Source organism: Hemiscyllium ocellatum, chromosome 8, assembly GCF_020745735.1.
Source record: "Hemiscyllium ocellatum isolate sHemOce1 chromosome 8, sHemOce1.pat.X.cur, whole genome shotgun sequence".
Classification (NCBI taxonomy): Eukaryota; Metazoa; Chordata; class Chondrichthyes; order Orectolobiformes; family Hemiscylliidae; genus Hemiscyllium; species Hemiscyllium ocellatum.
This window is the reverse complement of record NC_083408.1, coordinates 40,574,150-40,595,517: the sequence shown is the minus strand read 5'-3', so window position 1 is coordinate 40,595,517 and position 21,368 is coordinate 40,574,150. Positions and strand designations below refer to the sequence as shown.

At 44.4% G+C, this 21,368-nt stretch overlaps 1 protein-coding gene across 3 annotated transcripts in view; it reads left to right on the top strand.

Moving 5' to 3' along the window:
• The first annotated feature begins 602 nt into the window (after positions 1–602).
• smoc1 (SPARC related modular calcium binding 1) overlaps positions 603–21,368 on the top strand; it is a 243,621-nt gene continuing 222,855 nt past the window's right edge. For all 3 annotated transcript variants that reach the window (XM_060828350.1, XM_060828349.1, XM_060828348.1), the window contains exon 1: positions 603–864. In XM_060828350.1, the coding sequence (XP_060684333.1) occupies positions 769–864 (96 nt within the window). In that variant the 5' untranslated portion in view covers positions 603–768. The remainder of the gene's footprint in view (positions 865–21,368) is intronic.

Below are 21,368 nucleotides of genomic sequence, written 5' to 3'. Positions count from 1 at the left end.
TTCCAAAGGAAGAAATGCACGATAGAAGGCGTTCAGAGGCACATAAAAAATTCCCTTTCGGTCAAATTTTATTGGAAGGGATTTAAACAAAAAAAAATGTACTGCACGCTGGCAAAAGGAAACGGAGAGCATTTCAACGCGGTTTAAATCAGTGTTTAATGCAAAAAAAATTCTCTCGCATTTTAAAGCTCAGGGCCGAAATTAAACAACAAGCCGAGCGCAAAGAACTTTTGATTCAGTTTGTATTTCGCAGGGATCCTGTTTGGTACTTTGGCCAGTATTGAGCCCTGGCGATTGCGAGGAAATCTCTGGCGATTGGCTCTCTTTAATTGTATTGTTGGAGACGGGTCCGCCCATGGTGTGTCTGATAGGTGAGCAACAACTGTCAGTCAACAGAGCTTTGCAGTTCTGTTGAGATGGAGTTGACTATAACGGGAACCGCATGGAAGTTGCTACGCTTTATTACCAGGAGCGGGCACATTTAAGAGATTTCACTGCGGGGAGGGGGAGGGTGGAGTGGTTAGGGGAGGGGGCCGGGGGTGGGTGTTGTATGTTGTTGATTGGGGGGGGGGGGGGGGGGGAGAGAGAGAGAGAGAAAAACGACCAGATGAGTGGTTGCTTAACACATTTTTGACGTGCTTAAAAAACAGAAGAAAGTTAGTCGCCAACACTGACCGGGTCTGGATCCCTAACAAGGGATTCCGAGCGTGGGAATCCGATTGACATTACACAGAAGGACTTGTGCGAGCTTTTTCTTTCCAAAACAAAATGTTCAGAAAGTTTTCTCTTATCGTCCTGTTACACTTTATTCCGCTGTATCTGATTGTGCCGGGGTCCAGTGCCCAGAGATCGAGTGGACCACGGGTAAGTGCGTTCTGCAGCATCTTCTGACAGTGTTTGAACCGGATTTCACTCCCACTGCCCAGAAGGTTGTGCTTTTTTTTCTCATCTTGTTTCGTTTTGAATTCTGTTTCTCTATATATTCCATTGCTTTTTTGTACCATTTTAACCAGGTGGCCCTTTGATAGCACCTGTTGAGTGATCCCTCTCTCAATCGCTCTCTCTCTCTCTCAATCTCTTGTCTGTCTCATAAACACACACGCACACAGTTGAGAGCATTAAAGTGCAACAATTTGAAATGAGGTTTTTCAACAACTCAAAACCTGCCACACCATAGGCAGCTCACCCGATAAGGCAATGTATCAATTATATTGATGAATCGAAGGTGCAAAATCAACCGTAGGACTTTTGAGCGTGTGTTGTATCTTTATACTGACTGTGACCAATGCACAGGTTGGATGAACGCAGTTCTTTGCTGCTTACCTTATCAGAGCGATGACCGGCTGTGCTTTCCATGGCGCCTCGGGCTGTGGGGGTGAAAGCCGGTCTAGTTCCCACCCTGAACTCTCTGTGGGGGATCTCATTTCAAGCGCTCGGGCTCCGTTCAAGAAATCAGGAAAAAGGAATGAGGTGAGACTGTGCGAAATTGACTTCAGTTGGCGGTGAACGTCAACAAAGGAATTGCTGCAATTTTCAGCATTTCTCCCTCCCTGGGGCCCAAAAAAAATCATTTCTGAACGATGTTAAACACATAAAATAAACACACGGCCCCTGGGTATTCTGCGCCTTTCACGCCGTGGTTTGGGGATAGAGAAAGGAGTGCAATTGACGAGATGTCAATTGTTGACCTCAAAAGTGTACAGATGACCAGCATGTCCTGGGATCTGAGAGAGGGAAAACCCAGCCTTGTTGCGGGACTAATGAAACCCCCTCACCGACCTTCCTAATTTCTTTAAAAGGTTTGACCTTCCTCCTACAAGTAACCACCGCAGAAAGTAACGCGCCGGCGTTCCCCGGTCTTGACCAAGTCCCTCATAAAATCGTAACAGTTCTCTACCTTTCCCCCTGCTCAGACAGCGAACAGCGCAGAGAGGTTGTGAGGAGAGAGAGAGAGAGACGGGGCTCCTGCACTGTGCATTTCAAATACAAGGCAATGCTAAAGGTTTCCTCAGTTAACCTTTCCACTCTCCTCCGGAGCACTGATGTAATGTCACAGCACACAACCGCCTTAACTTAAAAAAAAGGACAACATCTAACCACTGTTATTCAGTCTTGGGCTCGTCAATGTTTTATTTTGGTTGAAATTTGAGCATCAATGCACCCAAAATGCATGGGTTCCCGGTGCATTTTGTTTTAGTCGGGGGGGGGGGGGGGGGGTGTTGGGATTTGAGGTAAGGTTTTCAGGCTGATAATCTGCCAGTATCAGCTGGCATGTGCAATTCTGCTCAGTCCGAACAATTCCTGCAGGTTAACAGGGAGCGGACCGGAGACTCTTATTGTCAAACATGGTGTGGGTATAATGTGTCAGATGCGACAAGATGGCATTCTTTAGTGGCGCGAGGCAAGTTTCCACAGTGTCTTTAAAATGAATACATCCAAACTCTTACGCATCCTCTGCTTTTTAGATATGGCCTATTGACAATCGCTCACACTTAATCAGGTCCGGATGTCATGTATTTTAAATCTCTCCTCAACGAAATGTTCAACTTCTTGGTCAAAGGTGGGGCTTTGGCCCATGATCAGCACTGCAGCTCTCTGGGTTTGATTACTGGTGTCGGCGCTCCTACCGGAGCTCAAAATTGTCTTTAAAGTTTAGCCCCAGTCTAGCTGTGCGGAACAACATTACAAATGCAAAGGCGAGGCAAAGTGGGTATCACTCCAGCGTTACACTGCACCACACACGCGCCTTTCAGATCATTTTATGAAATCCCTTTTGGGATGGTGGGGTCTTTTTGCAGACCTTGTCAGGAGTTAAAGGTGAGTTTTTAGCAAGAACCAGGATCAATACATTGGCCATTAGTTCCAGGACATTGATGCAAACATGCCTCAGGGCATTGTCATCTACTTCATGGATGACTTTCCCTCTATTGTAAGGTCAGAAGTAGGGATTTTTGCTGATGATTGTGTTACATTTGGCTCCATTCTTAACTTCTGAAATATTGAACTAGTCTGTACCAGAAAGCAAGATTAGGACAATATGTGGACTTGAGCTAATAAATGGCAAGCAATAGCTGTGCCACACAAGTGCCAGACAATGTCCATCCCCAACAAGAGCGAAGCTAACCTTTTCCTCATGACGTTGAGCAGCGTTACCATTGCTAAATTGCTCAGCCTCAAGACCTAAGAGTTACCATTGACCTGAAGTTCTGTAAATATTGTAGCTGTGAGAGCAAGTCAGGCCCCAAGGATTTTGTAGCAGGTAACTCGTGTCCTGACTCCTCAAAGCCTATCCACCATCTAAGGCACAAGTCAGGAATGTGATAGAATGCTGCTCATCCTTGTTTGCAGCTCCAATAGCATTTAAGAATGTGGGCACTACACAAGATAAAGCAGCCCACTTGACTGATAGCCACCATCAACATTCATTAAGTTCACCACAGCAGCAGCAGTGTGCACTATATAGAAGATGTATTGCTATAAAATGCCAAACTTTCTTGACTGCCTGCAAATCTTTGTAACTTAGACGGATGAAGGGATCAGGTAAATGAGAGCTTTATCAGAGTGCCAAGTCCTGAACTCCCTCTCCACCAGAACTGTGGTGCACTGCACTAGTTTAAGAAATGGCTTATAAACATCTTCTCATGAGTGATGAGAAATGAACAACAAATGCTGGGCTTTGCTGATGGTGCCCAGATCAGATGAATAAATAACAAATTGAGATCCCAGCTGCTACTTGGAATGTAATGAGAAAAGTAGGTCAGCAACTTATTCAAATAGACAATATCTTCATTATCATTTTGTTAATATAGATATAGCGGCAAGTCAAATGTTAATTGATCGGTTTGAGCCTCTGAGACAGTTTGAATGAATCAGTGGATGCTGAAAATGGAGGACCAAGGTCATGCTCTGTAGTTGTGGAGCTCAATGTCAAACCCTTGAGGATGGAAAGTGGCCATGTGGGAATTGAAAAATAGAAGTGGAAGAATTATGAACGGTGAGGAGGAAAGTGAGGAACTCCAAAGAACATTAACAGGTTGGTGGAGTGGGCAGATGGGTGGCAGATGACGTTCAATGCAGAGATATGTGATGTGGTGCACTTTGATTGAAAGACAGTATGTAATAGGGAATACATTTCTAAACGGGCTGTGGGAGAAGAGGGACCAAGGTGTATATATGCGCGGTTCATTGAAGGTGGCAGGACAATTGAAGAGAGTAGTTAATAAAGCATACAATATTCTCATCTTTATGTACAAAGGCATAAAGTACAAGAGAAAAAAGATGGTGTTGAACTTGTTTGACCTCAGGTGCAATATTTTGTACAGCTGTGGGCTCCACATTACAAGGAAGACACAGTAATTTCCAAGAATCATTCCAGGGATGAAGGACTTCAGCTGTGAGGATAGATTGAAGAAGTTGAGAAGAAAGCCAAGAGTAGATTTGATCGAGGCTTTCAAAATCCTGAGTGGACTAGCCAGAGTAGATTGGGAAAAGCTGTTCCTGCTTGTAAAAGAATAATGAGAGAACATAGATTTAAAATGAAACAAGACTTCAAACTAAACAAGGGTGATGTGAGGGAAGAGCAAGTAATTAGGGTATGGAATACACTGCCTGGAAATGTGGTGGAGGCAGGTTCAATTGAGGCATTCAAGAGAGTATTGGATGGTATACAGATATTAATATTGTGCAGGAGTATGGGGAGAAGATAGGAGATTGGCAGTAGGTAACAGAGCCAGTGCAAATGTGATAGACAGAATAGCGCCCTTCTGCACCATAACAATTGACATAGTGAGGTGTTATTCCTTCAGCTTGCATTTAGCGTCATTGGAAAATTATAGCAAAAATATTAGCATGGGGGCAAAACGGTTTGTTGAAATGGCAAACAACATTAAACCGAATCGATTTGAATTTGTACAAAGAGACTTTCGTAGGATCGCATTTTCTTTTCGTTGTTTCAAAAGTTATTTTATAATTACATTTCCAAACATGATATTTAATTTTGCTTGGCTGGTCTGTAAAATGCAAACGTTACTTCTGTCCACGTTGGAGTTGTTGATAAAATATTAAACAATGGCGTCAGTGTGAGTGCGGGAGTCTTTGTAGTCAATTATACTGCTTTTAGCTTGTTAAACAGCAGTGCAACAATAACTTGATGTTTTTTATGGAACAGTAATGCATCTTAAAATGAAAATTAATGTATTTGGTATAAAATTGCAAAATAAAAACCATCTTGCAGCAGCACCTTGGATTCTGGTTGATTTACAGCCTTGTTGTCAACTTATATTTTCCAGACAAATATTTTGAGTTCTTGGTCTGCCCTCAACGTTATAATGAAATTTGTACAGGAAATAACATGTAATAAGGTAGAAATTTTCCTCACAGGCTGCAGACTCATTGGAGCAGGTAACAGTAAAAGGATTAGGTGCAGCACTGAGTAAGAGGAGTTAACAGAACACAGTACAAAAACCAGCAAGCCAATGTATAAAATATAAGACTTCCAGTGATGTTTTTCTCTTATTAAATTCAGAAGCAAGCAAAATTTCCAGATGAATCAATGTCTAACGGGTTAAAAATAACACAGACTTTTTAAGAGGCACTGCAGTTTTTCAGATGCTTGCTTGAGTAAGAGGCACTGCAGTTTTTCAGATGCTTCCAGTCATTATATTAGGGATCTTGAAGATTGTGCAGTGTTCCTGTCAGTTGTCCTTGCTTTCTAATTCAGCCTCTTCACTTTCCTTTCAGTTGCAAAAGATTACATTTCACAGGGAAAGGCTAATTTGGAATCTAAGACGAAAGCAGACACAACAGAACACCCTCTCTCTAACTTGTCGTTCACAGTTATCCTGGTACAGTATAGCAAAGAAGTCTCTCAGAGTTTCACAGAAATGATCCAGTATTAAAATATGCAGTTGACCTTCATGAACTGAAACCTCCGGTGCACCTGAACTAAGTGTGAACATTATCCAGCTCAACATGATTCCCACACACAAGAGATTGTGGGAAAATGTGTATAATATAAATACTTTGAAACAGGAATATTTGCTTGTATGCTCAAGTGAGTGGGTGAGAATTTTTTTTATTGTTTCCAAGATGTCGGTATGACTGGTTAGGCCAGTGTCCCTAATAGCACAGAGGGCAGTTAAGAGTCAGCCATTTTGCTGTGGGTCTGGAGTCACATAAACGCCAGACTGGGTAAGGACGGCAGACTGTAAGGGACATCAGCGAACCACATGTGCTTTTCCCCAACAATCACCAGCAGATTCACAGTCAACATTTGATTCTTACCTCCAGATATTAAAAAAAATTAATTCAAGTTGCACCATCTGTCATGGCAGGTTTCAAAGCTCAGTGTCCAGAACATCACCTGGATCAATAACCTCGCAATAACAGCATAAGGCCATCGCCTCCCTTCATCTAATCCAAATGTGGAATCTGTTCCGATATAGACTGGTTGAGATGCTAACCTAGATAATTTGAAAAGATAGGAATAGGGACTTATTGATAGCGTGAGTTGAAGTAAGGTTCCCCATATGAAGCACTAACATTGACACATGGATTGAATGACATGCTACTGTACATAAAGCATTACAGAAGCTATATCGGGTAAAGCAACCATATCCCTACCAAACTATAGAGCTGCTCTCTCATTAGAGTGAGAGGTGACTGGTGGCAGTTTAATCTGAGGGTCAACACACCTCCAGTGAGGGAAGAGATTGCAATGGAGACTCTTTAATGGTAGCCTCAGCTGACAATTGAACCCACACTGTTGGTGCTCACTCTATTGCAAACCAGCTGTCCAGCCTACTGAGCTAACCAATCTATAGATTGAATGTGCAATATAAACAGAATACCCTGTGTATGAATAAACTTACAATATAACTTTGGCCAGTACTTGCTGATAACCTGGAAGATCTGGTTCTGTAGTGCTTATTGTAGTGGACTAACTACTATCCCTAGAGATTAGACCAATAAATCCTCTTGTGACAAACTATGAAAAAAAACTCTCAAACCTTTCACCAGATAGGTGTTGGCCAACAGTCCAGAAAAAGAAAAATACCCTTCTTCTCTCTTAGAAAAGGCATTTTATCTTTCTTACCCTCCAAAGTTGACAGATGGGATCTGAGTTTACCCTTAGATTGAGAAGGCCACACTTCCATCTGAGCAGCAATCGTGCAGAGTGTGGGCCTGAATTTCACATTCAGGTTTCTCAAGCAGGACTTGAATCCACAATTCTTTCAACCGGTGGTATGTTAGCTACCAACTGAGCTTGCAAGCCATTAGGAAACTGCTTGAAATAATGTTGTTCCGACTCTTGCCAAGCAGTTGCTGGATCCCTCAAGCAGGAGAAATGTCAATGGTTAGTCCAGCTGTGAATAGGACAGTGTTGTACAATATTGTTCAAACGTTGCCAAGGTTCCCATTTGCCGAAAAGGCACTGTGTTTTTCATTGCCATATTATAAGAAAAGAATTTTTTTAAAAAGGTCCACTGCACTGAACAGTTGATGTCCAAACTCCACTAACTTAGGCCAAAATTATTCTTTACACTTCAGTAAGTAGTTTACTCCAGAGTGTGGAATGTGAATGATGATCTTTGGAGGAGAGCCCCATCAAATCTCACACTCAGGCGAAGTAAGGTTTGAAAAGTATTCTTGCAAGTTTTTTTGACAGAAACAGTTTTTGACTCTTGCTGAAAACAAGACTATTTTGTGGGAGTTTTTCGTCCTGTACTGATCAGGACAATTTGCAAGAATTACTGCAGTCTCCATGGCAACACCCCTATCAATCAGAGTCCACTTGCTAATCAATCAGCTCTCTCTTAGAGAGTATGCATGTTGGTTTCCTTCTTAAATTGGCAATCGTGTGAATTGTCCTGAAGAGTGCAGAATGAAAAGCTTCAAGCTTTCAGCTAGACTCAAGTTCTGTGCTACCATATGACTATTCCAAATCATTATTAGAGATGTATGAGGATGTATTTTTGAAATTTTTGAGGATGTATCTGGAGTGCCCAAATCTTCGGGATGAGGACATTTTCCATTTTGCGGGTAGGCACCCATGTCAGGGATTGGCACAACATGAAATGCCTGTCTCAGCTGATGAAGCCTACCCATCGTGTGGATGTTGCTAAGAACACTAGTGGGCGGCACGGTGGCACAGTGGTTAGCACTGCTGCCTCACAGCGCCTGTAGACCCGGGTTCAATTCCCGACTCAGGCGACTGACTGTGTGGAGTTTGCACATTCTCCCTGTGTCTGCGTGGGTTTCCTCCGGGTGCTCCGGTTTCCTCCCACAGTCACAAAGATGTGCGGGTCAGGTGAATTGGCCAAGCTAAATTGCCCGTAGTGTTAGGTAAGGGGTAAATGTAGGGGTATGGGTGGGTTGCGCTTCGGCGGGTCGGTGTGGACTTGTTGGGCCGAAGGGCCTGTTTCCACACTGTAAGTCTAATCTAATCTAAAAAAAACCTCAGAGATGGCGCGTCTATCTCTGGAGGCCTGCTTAAATCAATTGCTTTCACGAGACAGACGGGTCTGAAGCCTATTTCAGTACCTTCAGACTCGTAGCAGCCCTGGCTGATTTGTATTCATGAGTCTGCCCTCTGCCTCATTCCTGTAGTTGAGGGGTAGTAGATTTGTGGGAATGACCTGGAACCTGGAAGTTAAACTGGACTGTAATATATTTTGTGCCACTTGGTATGATCACTTCCTGTCAGTTCGGTTTATCAGTCGAGTATAACACGGAGAAGTGTAATGAAGAGCAGAATTTGTTTATGAAAGATGTTTGGAGAAATTAGATGTACTTGTTGAAGGAACATGCAAAGTTAGCACAGTTGGCTGCTAGGAAGTTAAGAGATGAGTTGGCCTTTATTGCAAGGGGATTGGAGTACAAGCATTAGGAATTCTTGTTACAGTTGTACAGAGCTTTGGTGAGACTGCAAATGGATTTTTGCAAGCAATTTTGATCTTCTTAAGGAAGGATAAACTTGCATTGGAGATAATACAGTGAAGATTTACTAGATTTGTTCCTTGGAAGGCAGAGTGATGTTATGATGTGAGACTGAATAAATTGGCTTGGTACTCCCTGGAGGTCAGAATACTGAAAGGTGACCACATCGAAACATACAAGATTCTGAAGAAATTTGACTGCACAGATACTGAGCAACTTTTCCTTGGCTGGGGAATCCAGAGTGCAGTCTTAGGATAAGGGGGTTAATTCTTTTGGATTGAGATGAAGAGAAAATTCTTCAGTCAGTGGGTTGTGAATCTTTGGAATCGTCAAATCCAGAGGTTCTGGGTAGGCCATCATTGAATATATTTAATCAATAGAGTTTTAATGCTGTAGGGAGACAGAGAACGCCCGCAGGAAAACAGAATTGAGGTAGAAGATCAACTAGACAGCAGAGTAGGCTTGATGGGCTGAATAGTCAACTCTTACTTCTATTTTGCTTGTTCTTAGGTTCTTAATAGAGCATTTGAAAATTACAGAGTACCAGTGAAATGATAACACTTCAATTTGCCAGACCTTCTCACTGCCATTGCTGTAGTGCTCCCCCTATGTACATTCAGGACTCATGTTAACAAGGCCAATATGGATTCATGAAGTGCCTTTAGAAAATGTTCAGCCAGGAGAAAAGGTGAGGAGGATTGACCCAAATTTGGTCACATAGCTGGGACTGGAAAAGTTTGTCAAAGATAAAGCAAGAGGTGCTGAGCACGGAAGTTCAAGGACAATATTTCAATTCTGCTGGTCAGGTACTTGACAGCCCTGTGGTCACTGGTGAGTTGATGCTAGTGGATGCACAGAAAGTTGGAGTCAATGTATGCAGGAGGTTTCGGTAGGCTGGAGGAGACTACAGAGAGAGGGACAAGGCTACAGAGGGACTCACAGGAGGACCAAGATTTTGAGTTGCATGCGTTGGAAGAATGGAAACCAGCATAGATTAAGTAGAGTATGAGGAATAAATAAGTAAGTCAATGTATGAAACAAGGTCTGGGAAGTTGGGGTTTGATCATCTTTGACTTTATGGAGCCTGAGGCCAGTGCAGAAGTTTGAGACATGGTAGTGGCACATGATGCACTTTAAGGGATGTTAATCTTAAGATAGAGCTGGAAGTACACTCTATAACAAACTTCTGTTTCTGTGAACGGAGTTACATGAGTAGCTTCATTCCATCAATAGTAAGTTCATAGAATTTAGCACCATTTCACTTCAGAACAGGAGTAGGCCATATTGCACTTTGTGCCTTCTCTATTTATATTGTGACTTGGTAGTATATGGGATAATTATATGATATAAACTGAAATGAAGTTGTATCAACCCAATGTGATCAGTCAACATCCCATTACACTGTGTGCTTTTGGAGAACAATGTACAGTGATCACACCCTACCTGCTGAATTGTGCATTCAAGCCTCACTTGGGCACATTCTCCTCACTAACACTTCACTACAGCATTGAGGACGTACTGCACTACTTGGCATACTGTCCACTGGTTGAGACACGAAACTGGGGCCTTGACTACCATTTGAGATGGATGTAAAATATCCTGTGACACTATTTGGAACTGGGGAGTTTCTTAGCATTCTGGCTCATGTTTTATGATAAAAACAGGCCATCCATTTTATTGCTGTTCATGGGATCTTTCTGTGCTGCTCCCTCTAGAGCTATGTGCACAGCCTTGGTCGCCGTACTTACTGAAGGATATTAATGCATTGGAAGCAGGTCAGGGAAGGTTTACTAGGCTAATACCTGGAGCTTGCAGATTGTGTAATCATGAAAAGCTAGATGTGTAGGTTAGGCCTGTATCCTTTGGAGTTTAGAAGAGCCAGGGGTGACTGAATTGAAACATGTAAGATTCTGAGGAGTCTTCACCAGGTGGATGAAGAAAGGATGTTTTCTCTTGTGGAAGAATCTAGAACGAGGTGCTATAGCATTTAAAATTAAACTAGGTGCTATAGTCTTCACCAAGTGGATGAAGAAAGAATGCCTCCTCTTGTGGAAGAATCTAGAATGAGGTGCTATAAAAATAAGGACTCACCCATTTATGAGGAATGTTTTTTTTCTCCCAAGGTTGAGTATCTTTGGAATCCTTTTCTCAAAAGGCAGTGGATGTAGATTCTTTCAATATTTTTTAAGGTGGAGATTGACAGATTGTTCATTGCCATGGGGATGACAAATATTGAGGATATATAGGAATGTAGAGCTGAGGCTAAAATCAGATCAGCCAACACAGCAGGTTCAAAGGGCTGAATGGCCTATTCTAGTTCCTTGATTGTATTACTCTAGTGTACACAATGGTTATATCACCAAAGTACGCCATTGGCTGTGAATCACTTTGGGGTATGGAAAGTGCTATATATATAATCTTTAAACTACCGAAAGCTTGTATAAATGATCAGTTTATGTCATTAAATCTGCTGATTTGTTTTTGATTTATATCATCAGAACCTACTGTCTATCCCTACTGGTATAGGAAAGTCATTTTTAACTAACCTGTTCGTTACCAGGGGGAGGTGGGACTTGAACTTGCACCCGTCTGGCCTAGAGGTTGCACCATGGTGCAACAAGAGCTGTTGTTGGGATAGTGTACACTCAGGTGTCATAGCACAAAACAGGGAGTTGTGAAATGGCAGTCCGTTGATGTTAATAGATACAAGAATCCACGGGAGGGAAGGGGTGCTCTGGATCTATCGTCCCAGGTTACACAGTCATATATCAGCATGACTTCTCATCTTTTCAGAGACATGCAAGGGCTGTGCAAAGTGCAGCTGCATTTGGAATAGGAGCACTGTCCTGCCTGAGGCTAACACAGACATGATATTGTTGCATGCACGCAAGGGATTTTTCAGGATGTGACTGCTCCTCAGTGGGTGTTTCTGTCGGGCTCAGCACACTGCACGTTCTCTTCGCCTGGAAAACAAGCCAAAGTTGCTCTCTGCGCCCCTTTGAGCGTCGAGGCGCATTAGCCGCTGGTCAGCCGATGGGCGGGTGGTGTGTGTGCCCCGGTTTGTGTTTTCAGGGGAGAATACTTTGCTGAACGACATGTCGGTGCTTTGTGCAGTTCAGTTGCCCCCGCCTGTTCCTGCCCTGACATGAAGTCACCGAGCCGGCTGAGACATTCCGTTCCCAGCGCTTTGCAATGGAAACCGCTGGCGGGGGGTCAGCCTTGGGACAGAGGGAGGGTCTCTCGTGTGCACTGCGGCTGGGAAGGGAGCCAGGGCTCAGCATTGAACAATAAAACCCGCACGCCACTGTGTGTGACCTCTCGGCTAAGGCAACCCCAGAGCGATGCTGCAGAAGCAGATCCTTCCCACCGCTCTGGGATGAGATGACAACTCTTGGAGAGGGGCGAACAGAAGAGGTAGCACTGCTGCCTCGGGTTCACTTCCAGCCTCGCGGTTGACTCTCTTGTCTGTGTGGAGTTTGTACATTCTCCCCCTGTCTGCGTGGGTTCCCTCTGGGTGCTCCCACAGTCCAAAGATGTGCAGCTTTGTGCTAAATTGCCCAGAGTGTTCAGGAATGTGTAGGTTCAGGTGCATTATTCAGGGGTAAATGCGTCTGGGTGGGTTACTCTTCAGAGGGTCAGTGTGGACTTAGAGTCATAGCGATGTACAGCATGGAAACTTGTCCATGCCGATCAGATACCCCAACCCAACCTAGTCCCACCTGCCAATGTCCGGCCCATATCCCTCCAAACCCTTCCTATTCATCTTCCCATCCAGATGCCTTTTAAATGTTGCAATTGTACCAGCCTCCACCACTTCCTCTGGCAGCTCATTCCACGCATGTACCACCCTCTGCATGAAAAAGTTGTCCCTAAGGTCCCTTTTAAAGTTTTCCCTCTCACCCTAAACCTATGCCCTCTAGTTCTGACTCCCACGCCCCAGGGAAAAGGCTTCTTGGGCCAAATGGCCTGTTTCCACTCTGCAGGGATAAAAAAAAGGGGAGCAGGGCGATGGGTGTAAACGGTTGAGGGGGATAGTTGCTGGAGATTTTAGGCAGGTCAAGACGGAGCTTGGAAAATGGTGACAGTCAGAGGCACGCTGGGATTTTCCTCCTTAATAGAATGAAGGTAAAGATGACCTTCAGTAGTTTTGCTCTCCTGCATGGACTGCAGTTGAACCGAAAGCAGATGGTACTGTGGGTGCAATGAGTGGCAAGAGCTGCACTGTAACAGCAGCTAAAATCTCACTTCGGGCAACATTTTTCTGCTCTTTAGATGCTGCCTGACCTGCTGTGCTTTTCCAGCACCACTCTCACCTTGACTCTGATCTCCAGCATCTGCAGTCCTCACTTCTGCCTAGCAGCTAAATCCTGTCCACCCTGTCTACTGAGGAGATAGGGGAAGAATCATGGGTCAGTAATCCCTATCGAGGGATTTCAGCTGACCTACTGCACACAGTCAGGCTCCATGGGGACAGTTATAAACTGAGCTGCTTGTTGGTGATTTGATGCCATTGGATGCACTATCAGATTCTGGTCAGTGGAGAAGATTACTGGGTGGGTGTAATTTGGGGATGGAAACAGCCTAGATGACTTTCCAGTCTAGATGACTCTTCATCAGAGTCTAGACCAGAAATGTTAGCTTACACTATCTCTTGCTGAAGTACGTTATTCTCCTTGTGCTACCCTGAGGAAATTTGCTTGGTAACTGTTCAGCCATCTGTAGGTGGTATGGGTTGGGGCAAGCAGAGAGGTTGGAATTCATTAGAGATTCAAAGGAACCCTGTTCTCGCTGATCAGCTACAGAGAAACTCGAAAGTGATTCGAAGCAGTAATGCAGACTTTCTTTTGTAAATGCACCATTACTCTGGCTGAAATCACCTTCCCTAACACTGACTAAACCCGGAAACCTGCGGTTACAGTGGCATGTGACCTTAGCTCACTCTGCACTGACCCAACTGAGCCATACACAGAACTTTAATTAAAGAGGCCAACAATAGAAGAGCTGTATCCCCTTTTAAGACTAAAGATGCCCCGCTATAAGAGAGAGAGCCTTGCAGTGTGACTTAAGAGTCACAGAGTTGTGCAGCATGGAAACAGACCTTGCAGTCTAACTTGTCCTTGCTAACCAAACATCCCAATCTAATCTAGTCTCATATCCCTCTTAAACCCTTCCTATTCATATACCCATCTTGATGCCTTTTGAATGTTGCAATTGTACCAGCCTCCACCACTTCCTCTGGCAGCTCATTCCATACACGCACCACCCACTGTATGGAAAGGTTACCTCTTAGGTCCCTTTTAAATTTTTCCCATCTTACCTTAAACCTCTAATTTTGGACTCCCATACCCTAGGAGAAACACCTTGTCTATTCATCCTGCCCATGCTCCTCTTGATTTTATAAACCTCTGTAAAGGTCACCTCTCAGCCTCCGATGCTCCAGGGAAAATAACTCCAGTCTACTCAACCTGTAGCTCAAACCCTCTGACCCTGGCTACATCCTTGTAAATCTTTTCTGAACTCTTTTGAGTTTGACAACATCTCTCCAATAGCAGGGAGATCAGAATTGCACACAAAGTCCTGTACAGCCTCAATATGACATCCCAACACCTATACTCAGGGCCAAGTGTACTGAATACTTTCTTCACCAATCTGTCTATCTGCAAGCCCACATTCAAGGAACAGTGAACCTACACCTCAAAATCTTTGTCCGGCTACACTCTTCAGGACCTTACCATAAAGTGTTTAAGTTTTGGTTTGCCTTACCAAAATACAGCACCTCATGTTTAGAATTTTCGCGATTAATTCTGAGGCAGCCATTGTTAGGAAGAGATGGAGAACTCCCCACACCAAATCCTCACCATTCGCTCCTTTGAAGAATTACTGTAAGTCTGTTCAGTGAACCCCTCCTCACAGCGTCTAGTGAGCAGCAGACTCACTATGTACAATCTCAAGTCCACAGTCCTAATGAGGGACAAAAGAAAACCATCAGCCCACCTTCACAGTTGATGACTGCCTTTCTGACTTGCACCTGAAGGAATCTGAGACAGACACCAGCCACGCCAGGCAGAACTGGATTTGGAGCTCTGCTGTGCTTCGAATGAAAACACAGTAGAAAATGCAACAACTGGTTTCATCTCCCCTGGGTTGTGGAGGGCAAAATCAGACACACCTCCTCTGGCTTCCGATTAACGTCGAGTGATCACTGCTCCAGATCCCCGTGGGAAGCACAGAAAGTCGAGTCAGGGTTGAGATTGAAGGTGGTGGAGAGGGCGATGGGAGGAGGCTTGGCTGTGATGTCCCCTTCGTGCCAAGTCGATTGTCACCCTCCTCTCTGGCTGGCCCGCTTTTGTTCAATAATGTTCACTCAGACAAGATGTCAAAAGAATGGACCACAACTGTACATTCAGTTGTACTTTACGAAGGAGTGGGAGAAAATGGTTGGGAGGGTGCAGGGGAGCTGGAGTGAACCACATGAGTATTTTTTCAATTACAAGAGAAAACAATTCCTCAAACTGCATAGTCACCCACTTCTGTAGTGTTTCTGCAGTGAGTGAACTATATTTTAAAAGCTACAGTTGCTGGTATTGCTGGAATTGACAACTGATATGAGAGACCCAGTTAGTGCCAACTCAAATACATGGTGTGAACTCTTTATATGGCACATGCAAACTTGTGAAAATAGACTGAATTCCGCAACTGGCAAAGCCGTGAAAGATTTGTTAGAACCCCTTTAGGAAAGTAATCCCGAGGGTTGGTTTAACACCGATGTATATAGCAGAATAACTGAAGCTTACTTGCCGGAGATAACTCTATCGATTTGTTTTGATGCCAGCTCCCTCACAGTGAAGGGATAAATTAGGGAGATAATGATGCCCTATGCGCAACTTGAGTTTGACTTAAGAAATCGTACAGGAGAACAAATTGTATTTTATATATCCCAGATGGGTTAACATAAGGTATTTCGAAAATAAATTGCTTAACCCTTTGCAGGACAAAGTATAATTTTACCATCTGATTTAAATTGCAGTGATGTTACAATGCAACAGAGTTTATACACAAATGATTTTACTTGTGTCTGGCTTTTACTGTCTAGCCAATAGAAGAGAGAGTGTTGTCATAAGGGGAATTTTCAGGATGGCAACCTGTGTCTAATGGAGTGGCGCAGGTATCTGTGCTACGGCTACATTATTTACAATCCATATTAATGACTTGGATAAGGAAAGTATATGTACAGTAGCCAGGTTTATGGACGACATAAAAATAAATGGAAAGGCAAGTGGTGAGGGTGACAGACAAGAGACTGCAGAGGATTGCAGACAGTTTAACTGAGCAGGCAAAAACATGGCAAATGGAATACAATGTGGGAAGGTGTGCAGAGGATAGAGGAGCTGATTCTTATTTAAATGGAGGAAGACCGCAGAGACCTGAAGCACAGAGGGATTTGGGAGTTCTCATGCACGAATTGCAACATTTAGGCTTACAAGTTCAGGAGATAATAGGGAAGGCAACGGGAATGATGGCCTTTCTTTCAAAGGGAATAAAGTATAAAAATTGGCAAGGCTTACTAAAACTAAAGAAGGCAGTAATCAGACCATAGCTGGAATACTAGGAAAGGTTTTAGCCTCCTTATCTAAGACGGGATATACAGGCATTGTAGGCAGTCAGATAAGGTTTAGTCGTTGATCCTGGATGTGGAGGAGCTGTCATATTTGGAGATGTTGAGGAGGTTGGGTCTTTACTCCTTGCAGTTTATAAGCATGAGAGATGACCTTAATAAGGAATCTTTGCAGACATGACAGGGTTGATGTGGAAGTGTTGTTTCATCTTGTGGGAGAGTCTAGGAGCAAAATGTGGAATTTTATACTGAAGACTGCTGTTGAGGATGGGTTGTTAAGCATATTCAAGGCTGAAGGAGACAGAATTGTAATCAGTAAGGGAATCAAGGGTTATGGCGAAAAGACAGGGAAGTGAGGTCAGCCTTGATCTCACTGTAGAGTGGGGAGCCTCAATGGGCTGAATGGCCTACTTCTGTTCCTATGTCTTAGGATCCATATAAAATATACATTTTTTTGAGGCGAGAGAATGGAACTGTGGTGCACTTGAAAGATTTATAGTGTTACATATCTATTTTGACCAAATATTCAGCGTGTACGATAACAATTTTTACTTTGTAGGATACTTTTCATGATCACTGGATGTTTCAATGCAGTTTACAGTCAATGTTGTGCTTTTGAAGTGTAACTACAGTAGCGATGTAGGAAATGTAACCACCAATTTGTACGCTGTACACTCTCACTAACAACAATGTGATCATGACGAAATAATCTGTTTTTGTGATGTTGATTGACAGATAAATATTGACCAGGATGTTTAAATACTTTGTGAAGACTACGTGGGCACTGGTGTTTCCTGTACATCCTTCTTGCGGGAGTGACAAAATGCACTCTTTCGCATTTCTTAGCAATTTATGTCAACATGTTCTGTGCTTATCAACAAATGGTTTGACAAATATGTTTCCAGAAACAGACACAGAGAATGCTAAGGAAACTCAGCAGGTCTAGCAGCATATGTGGAGAGAGAAGCAGAGTTTAATGTTTTGAGTCCAGTATCACTCTTCTCCAGAACTTTCAGCATCCATAGTATTTTGCTTTTATTCAAAATGTTTCCAGAAAGTCTGTATCTGCCTCTTTAAAACAAAACTCGTACAGGTCACTTAAGGAAGCAAAACCTCTTTGATTAAGCATTTGAGAGATGGAAAAAAAATGCAATAAGTTGATCAATTTCAAAATAATTTGTTTTGACTGCTGAAAAGGAACATGTGGTCGAAGCTTTTTGTCTTCCACTCTTCAGAACAGATGCAAGTTTGTCACGTTTCATGGGGAATAAGTAACTATACGGAAGGATGCGGAGTGATTAACAAGTTGACTATAATTAGTCAAAGCGTTGACATGGAGTCGACACGGGAGAACTTTTGTCCTTTTTTTTAATTGAAAAAAATGTACAATATCTGGACGTATTCCACTTTTTCTGAAGTGGATGTCCTCTTGCATGAACATAAATGGGCTACATTGCAAGCTTGACTGATATTCATAATTTGGTCATTGGCATAATTTCTAGCAGACTCAGGATTGTTCAACAAGTGTTATCCCAATTCTGAATCAAATCTAACGTTACGTATGTTATGTTGTTCCAGATTAGGCATTATGTTCTGATTTTTTTTTCTCCACGTGTGGAATGACTTAACATGACACAAAAGCAACCATGTCTCGGTACATTAACCTGCTGTAGTGACAATAAGAAGGTTCCGTTCACCACGGCAATCTGGATTGGATGGAAGGCTGAGCATGATGCCACAGAAACATTAGTACATTGGGATTGTCAATAAGATTTTCCATTTTTGGAGTTAGAACATAGATGGTGTCATATGGTTTGCGGGGAGTTTTTTTTACATGATCATTCTCCCTTTAGCTATGCAAACTAGTTGCATCGGGACTAAAACAGCGAAAAAAGTGCAGATGCCAGGCAGGTGTTTTCGCCCCAGCCAGCACCTTCCGACATCAAAGGGTCTGACGTATCTTTAAAGACTATCCTGGTGGTTTGTCCCTTGCTTAAAGCCAGGAACTCCAATCCGACAGCAAATACCACTGCATTCTGTTGCTGCAGATGTCCGTCAAGCATCTAAGTTGCAGTTGCTTACTTTAATGATGACTTACAAGAGTATCTGCTTCAGGCTGTTTGAGCCAGGAGAGGGGGCCTTTCTTTTACTCCCATCAGGCTTTGGGCGAAACTAAGGTCACACAGGAGGTCAGCACTGCATAGTAGGCATCGACACCATGAGCAGTGCAGGGAAGGAATGAACGATCTCTCGCCTCCATCTTCTCACTACAACCCCCCAACCCCACCCCCCCCTCACCCCGTCACTCGGTCTAACTCTGCCAATGTGCAGCCAAGTCAGTTGGTATGCCCAACTCACTGTCATATGCCTGATGTGCACTCCAGGGCTCACCAAAATTCAAGCACTTCCCAGGCACTCACTGGCACAGCCTCACAGGTCTATTGAGTACGGGTGAGTGCACACATATTCCCATCGCCCTCTTTCTCTCTCTGTGCAGGACAAGCTGGTATACCACAGGCACGGGAGGACTCTGACCAGCAGAGAGTCCCCACTCTCTGCACGCTCTGAGGAAGATGTGGTCTAACCGACGGGTGAAGACCAAGACTGATGTCATGCCGCTGGAGAGATTGGCATGGCAGATGAAAGTGAGGGGCTGCAGCCACTCTCACACATTCCTTAACATGGAGGCTTTGGCTTCTTCATCAACTACAGCTCCCCCTCCTCCACAGGAATGAGTGGGCAACTGATAGTGAAACGGAAACAGGAGCGGGGGCTGTCCATCACAAGCAGCTCGGAGGATGAAGCCTGTGATGCCTTTGAGGATGTTTCACCACCACCCAGTCCATCACCTCAGTGGGTAGCTAAGCTGGAGTAGGCTCAGGGACACCATCTGGTGAGCACATCACTGGCACGTGTCTGCAGTCAGTGGAGGGAGATCTCTAATACATCAAAGACTGTTGGAGACCAGGCAGCTGGTTATCCCTGTGAATAAGCCATGTCTTTGTACTCAGCCATAATACCAAGATCCCCTAGGTACAGAAGAATGCTCAGTGTCTGCTGGATATGCTCTCGGACCGGTGCTCCCTCTCTCAGTGGTGAGGCAGGATGGCGGTGAGGCACCATGATCTCTTTGTCTCTCTCTGTCTCTCTGTCTCTCTCTCTCTCTCCCCTCTTCCACAGGAGGAGATGAGGTGATGTCAACAACAGGCAGTAAGGAGGCACTGTGGGTGGATCAGCTCAGCATGTTACGGAGGTTCCTTGGTCCTCTTTTTCCCTGCTACCAGATGGGGCCAATGGGACCAAGGAGGTTGGTCTCCCCCTCCCCCCATATTGTGTGCAGGCGATTCTTACCATCCTGGGGTCCTCCTGGTCCTGAGGACACAGAGGATATCTGCCAAGTTACCAGGGTGTGTCAGTCTGTAGGCTATCTCCATCCTAGCTGTGAATGGCAGGCTTGCACCTGGATGTAGTAAAAGAAGAAGAAATCCTTTTCAAGGCACCTTCTCTTTAATGGTGTGCTGTTTCAGTATATTGCAGTCTCCCCCGCTGGGATCCTTGTTCACTGTGTAGCAGGGGCTGGGCTGTGTGGTTAACACCAAAAAAATGCAGAGATGCCTCCTGTGGAGGTATCACATCATGAGCAGATCGAAGAAGGATTTTGCTCCTCTTCCCGACAATGTTGCCAACGGAAACACTTCTTACTCACAGAGGTCTGTTGACCTGAGGATGCGGCGGCTTCCCAGCCAGCTGGTTCATAGCAAACACACCAATTAAGGGAAGATGTCTGGGTTGCTCAGTCCATCTGGATGTGGGTGGTACTGAAGTCGCCACATGCCTCTCTGGCTTGTCAGCCCATATCTCTGGCATCTCCGAGGATCCTCCTGGGGTCATCTTCTGCTTCAGCTTCCTCCAGAGAAGGGACCTTATGCTCCCCCATCTCTGCCCCGTCCCTATGCATACCTCCCCCCTCCCCTTTTATGAGCCAGGTTATGAGCCGCGAAAGCGAAGTTCTGATGTGCCTGGGCTGTACTGCATTGTCCAGACATCATGAATCTCCGATGGGCCAGCTCTTTCGGAGCACCATGACATGCACACACTGACAGTGCACATTGCCCAAGCTGCTGAAAGTGTGCCAGTCCACCAATCCCACAGAGTGTCGTCAGCTTGGCATTGGCATGATGGTGTACACAGCAAACATAAGCAGCTCGTGGGAATTTGTTTCATTCCTGCCCTGGACTATAAGTTGTCCCGTACCTGCCATTTTCCAGTTTGGGTTGGTCCAGGGAGACAGTTTGAACGTCTTGGAGAAGTGAGTGCATGTGACGGTGAGGATTATTTAAAGGGCAAGGCAGCAAGTTCTTACCTCGAGGTTCCCCGGGAACTCCAGCTCGGTGGGAACACGCCTGCTTTTAGCTGTCGGGTTGCTGAGGTCTTAAGCTTAATGACTGGGTGCAAATCAATTGGGAAGATGGAATTAATTCCAGCAAATCATGGAATTAATGAGAAGCAAATGCACATAGACAGGCTTCCTGCTACCGTTCAGTGACATACCTGACCCACCACCTGAATAGGGAGAGCAGAGAGTGGGTGGCACAGTGACTCAGTTTTAAACATTGCTGCCTCACAGCACTGGGGACTTGGGTTCGATACCACCCTCAGGTAACTGTCTGGGTGGAGTTTACACATTCTCCCTGTGTCTGTGTGGACTTCCTCCCATAGTCCAAAGATGTGCAGGTTAGGGTAAATTGCCCATAGTGTATAAGGATGTGCAGTCTAGGTGGATTAGCCATGGGAAACGCAGGATAATAGGGTAAGT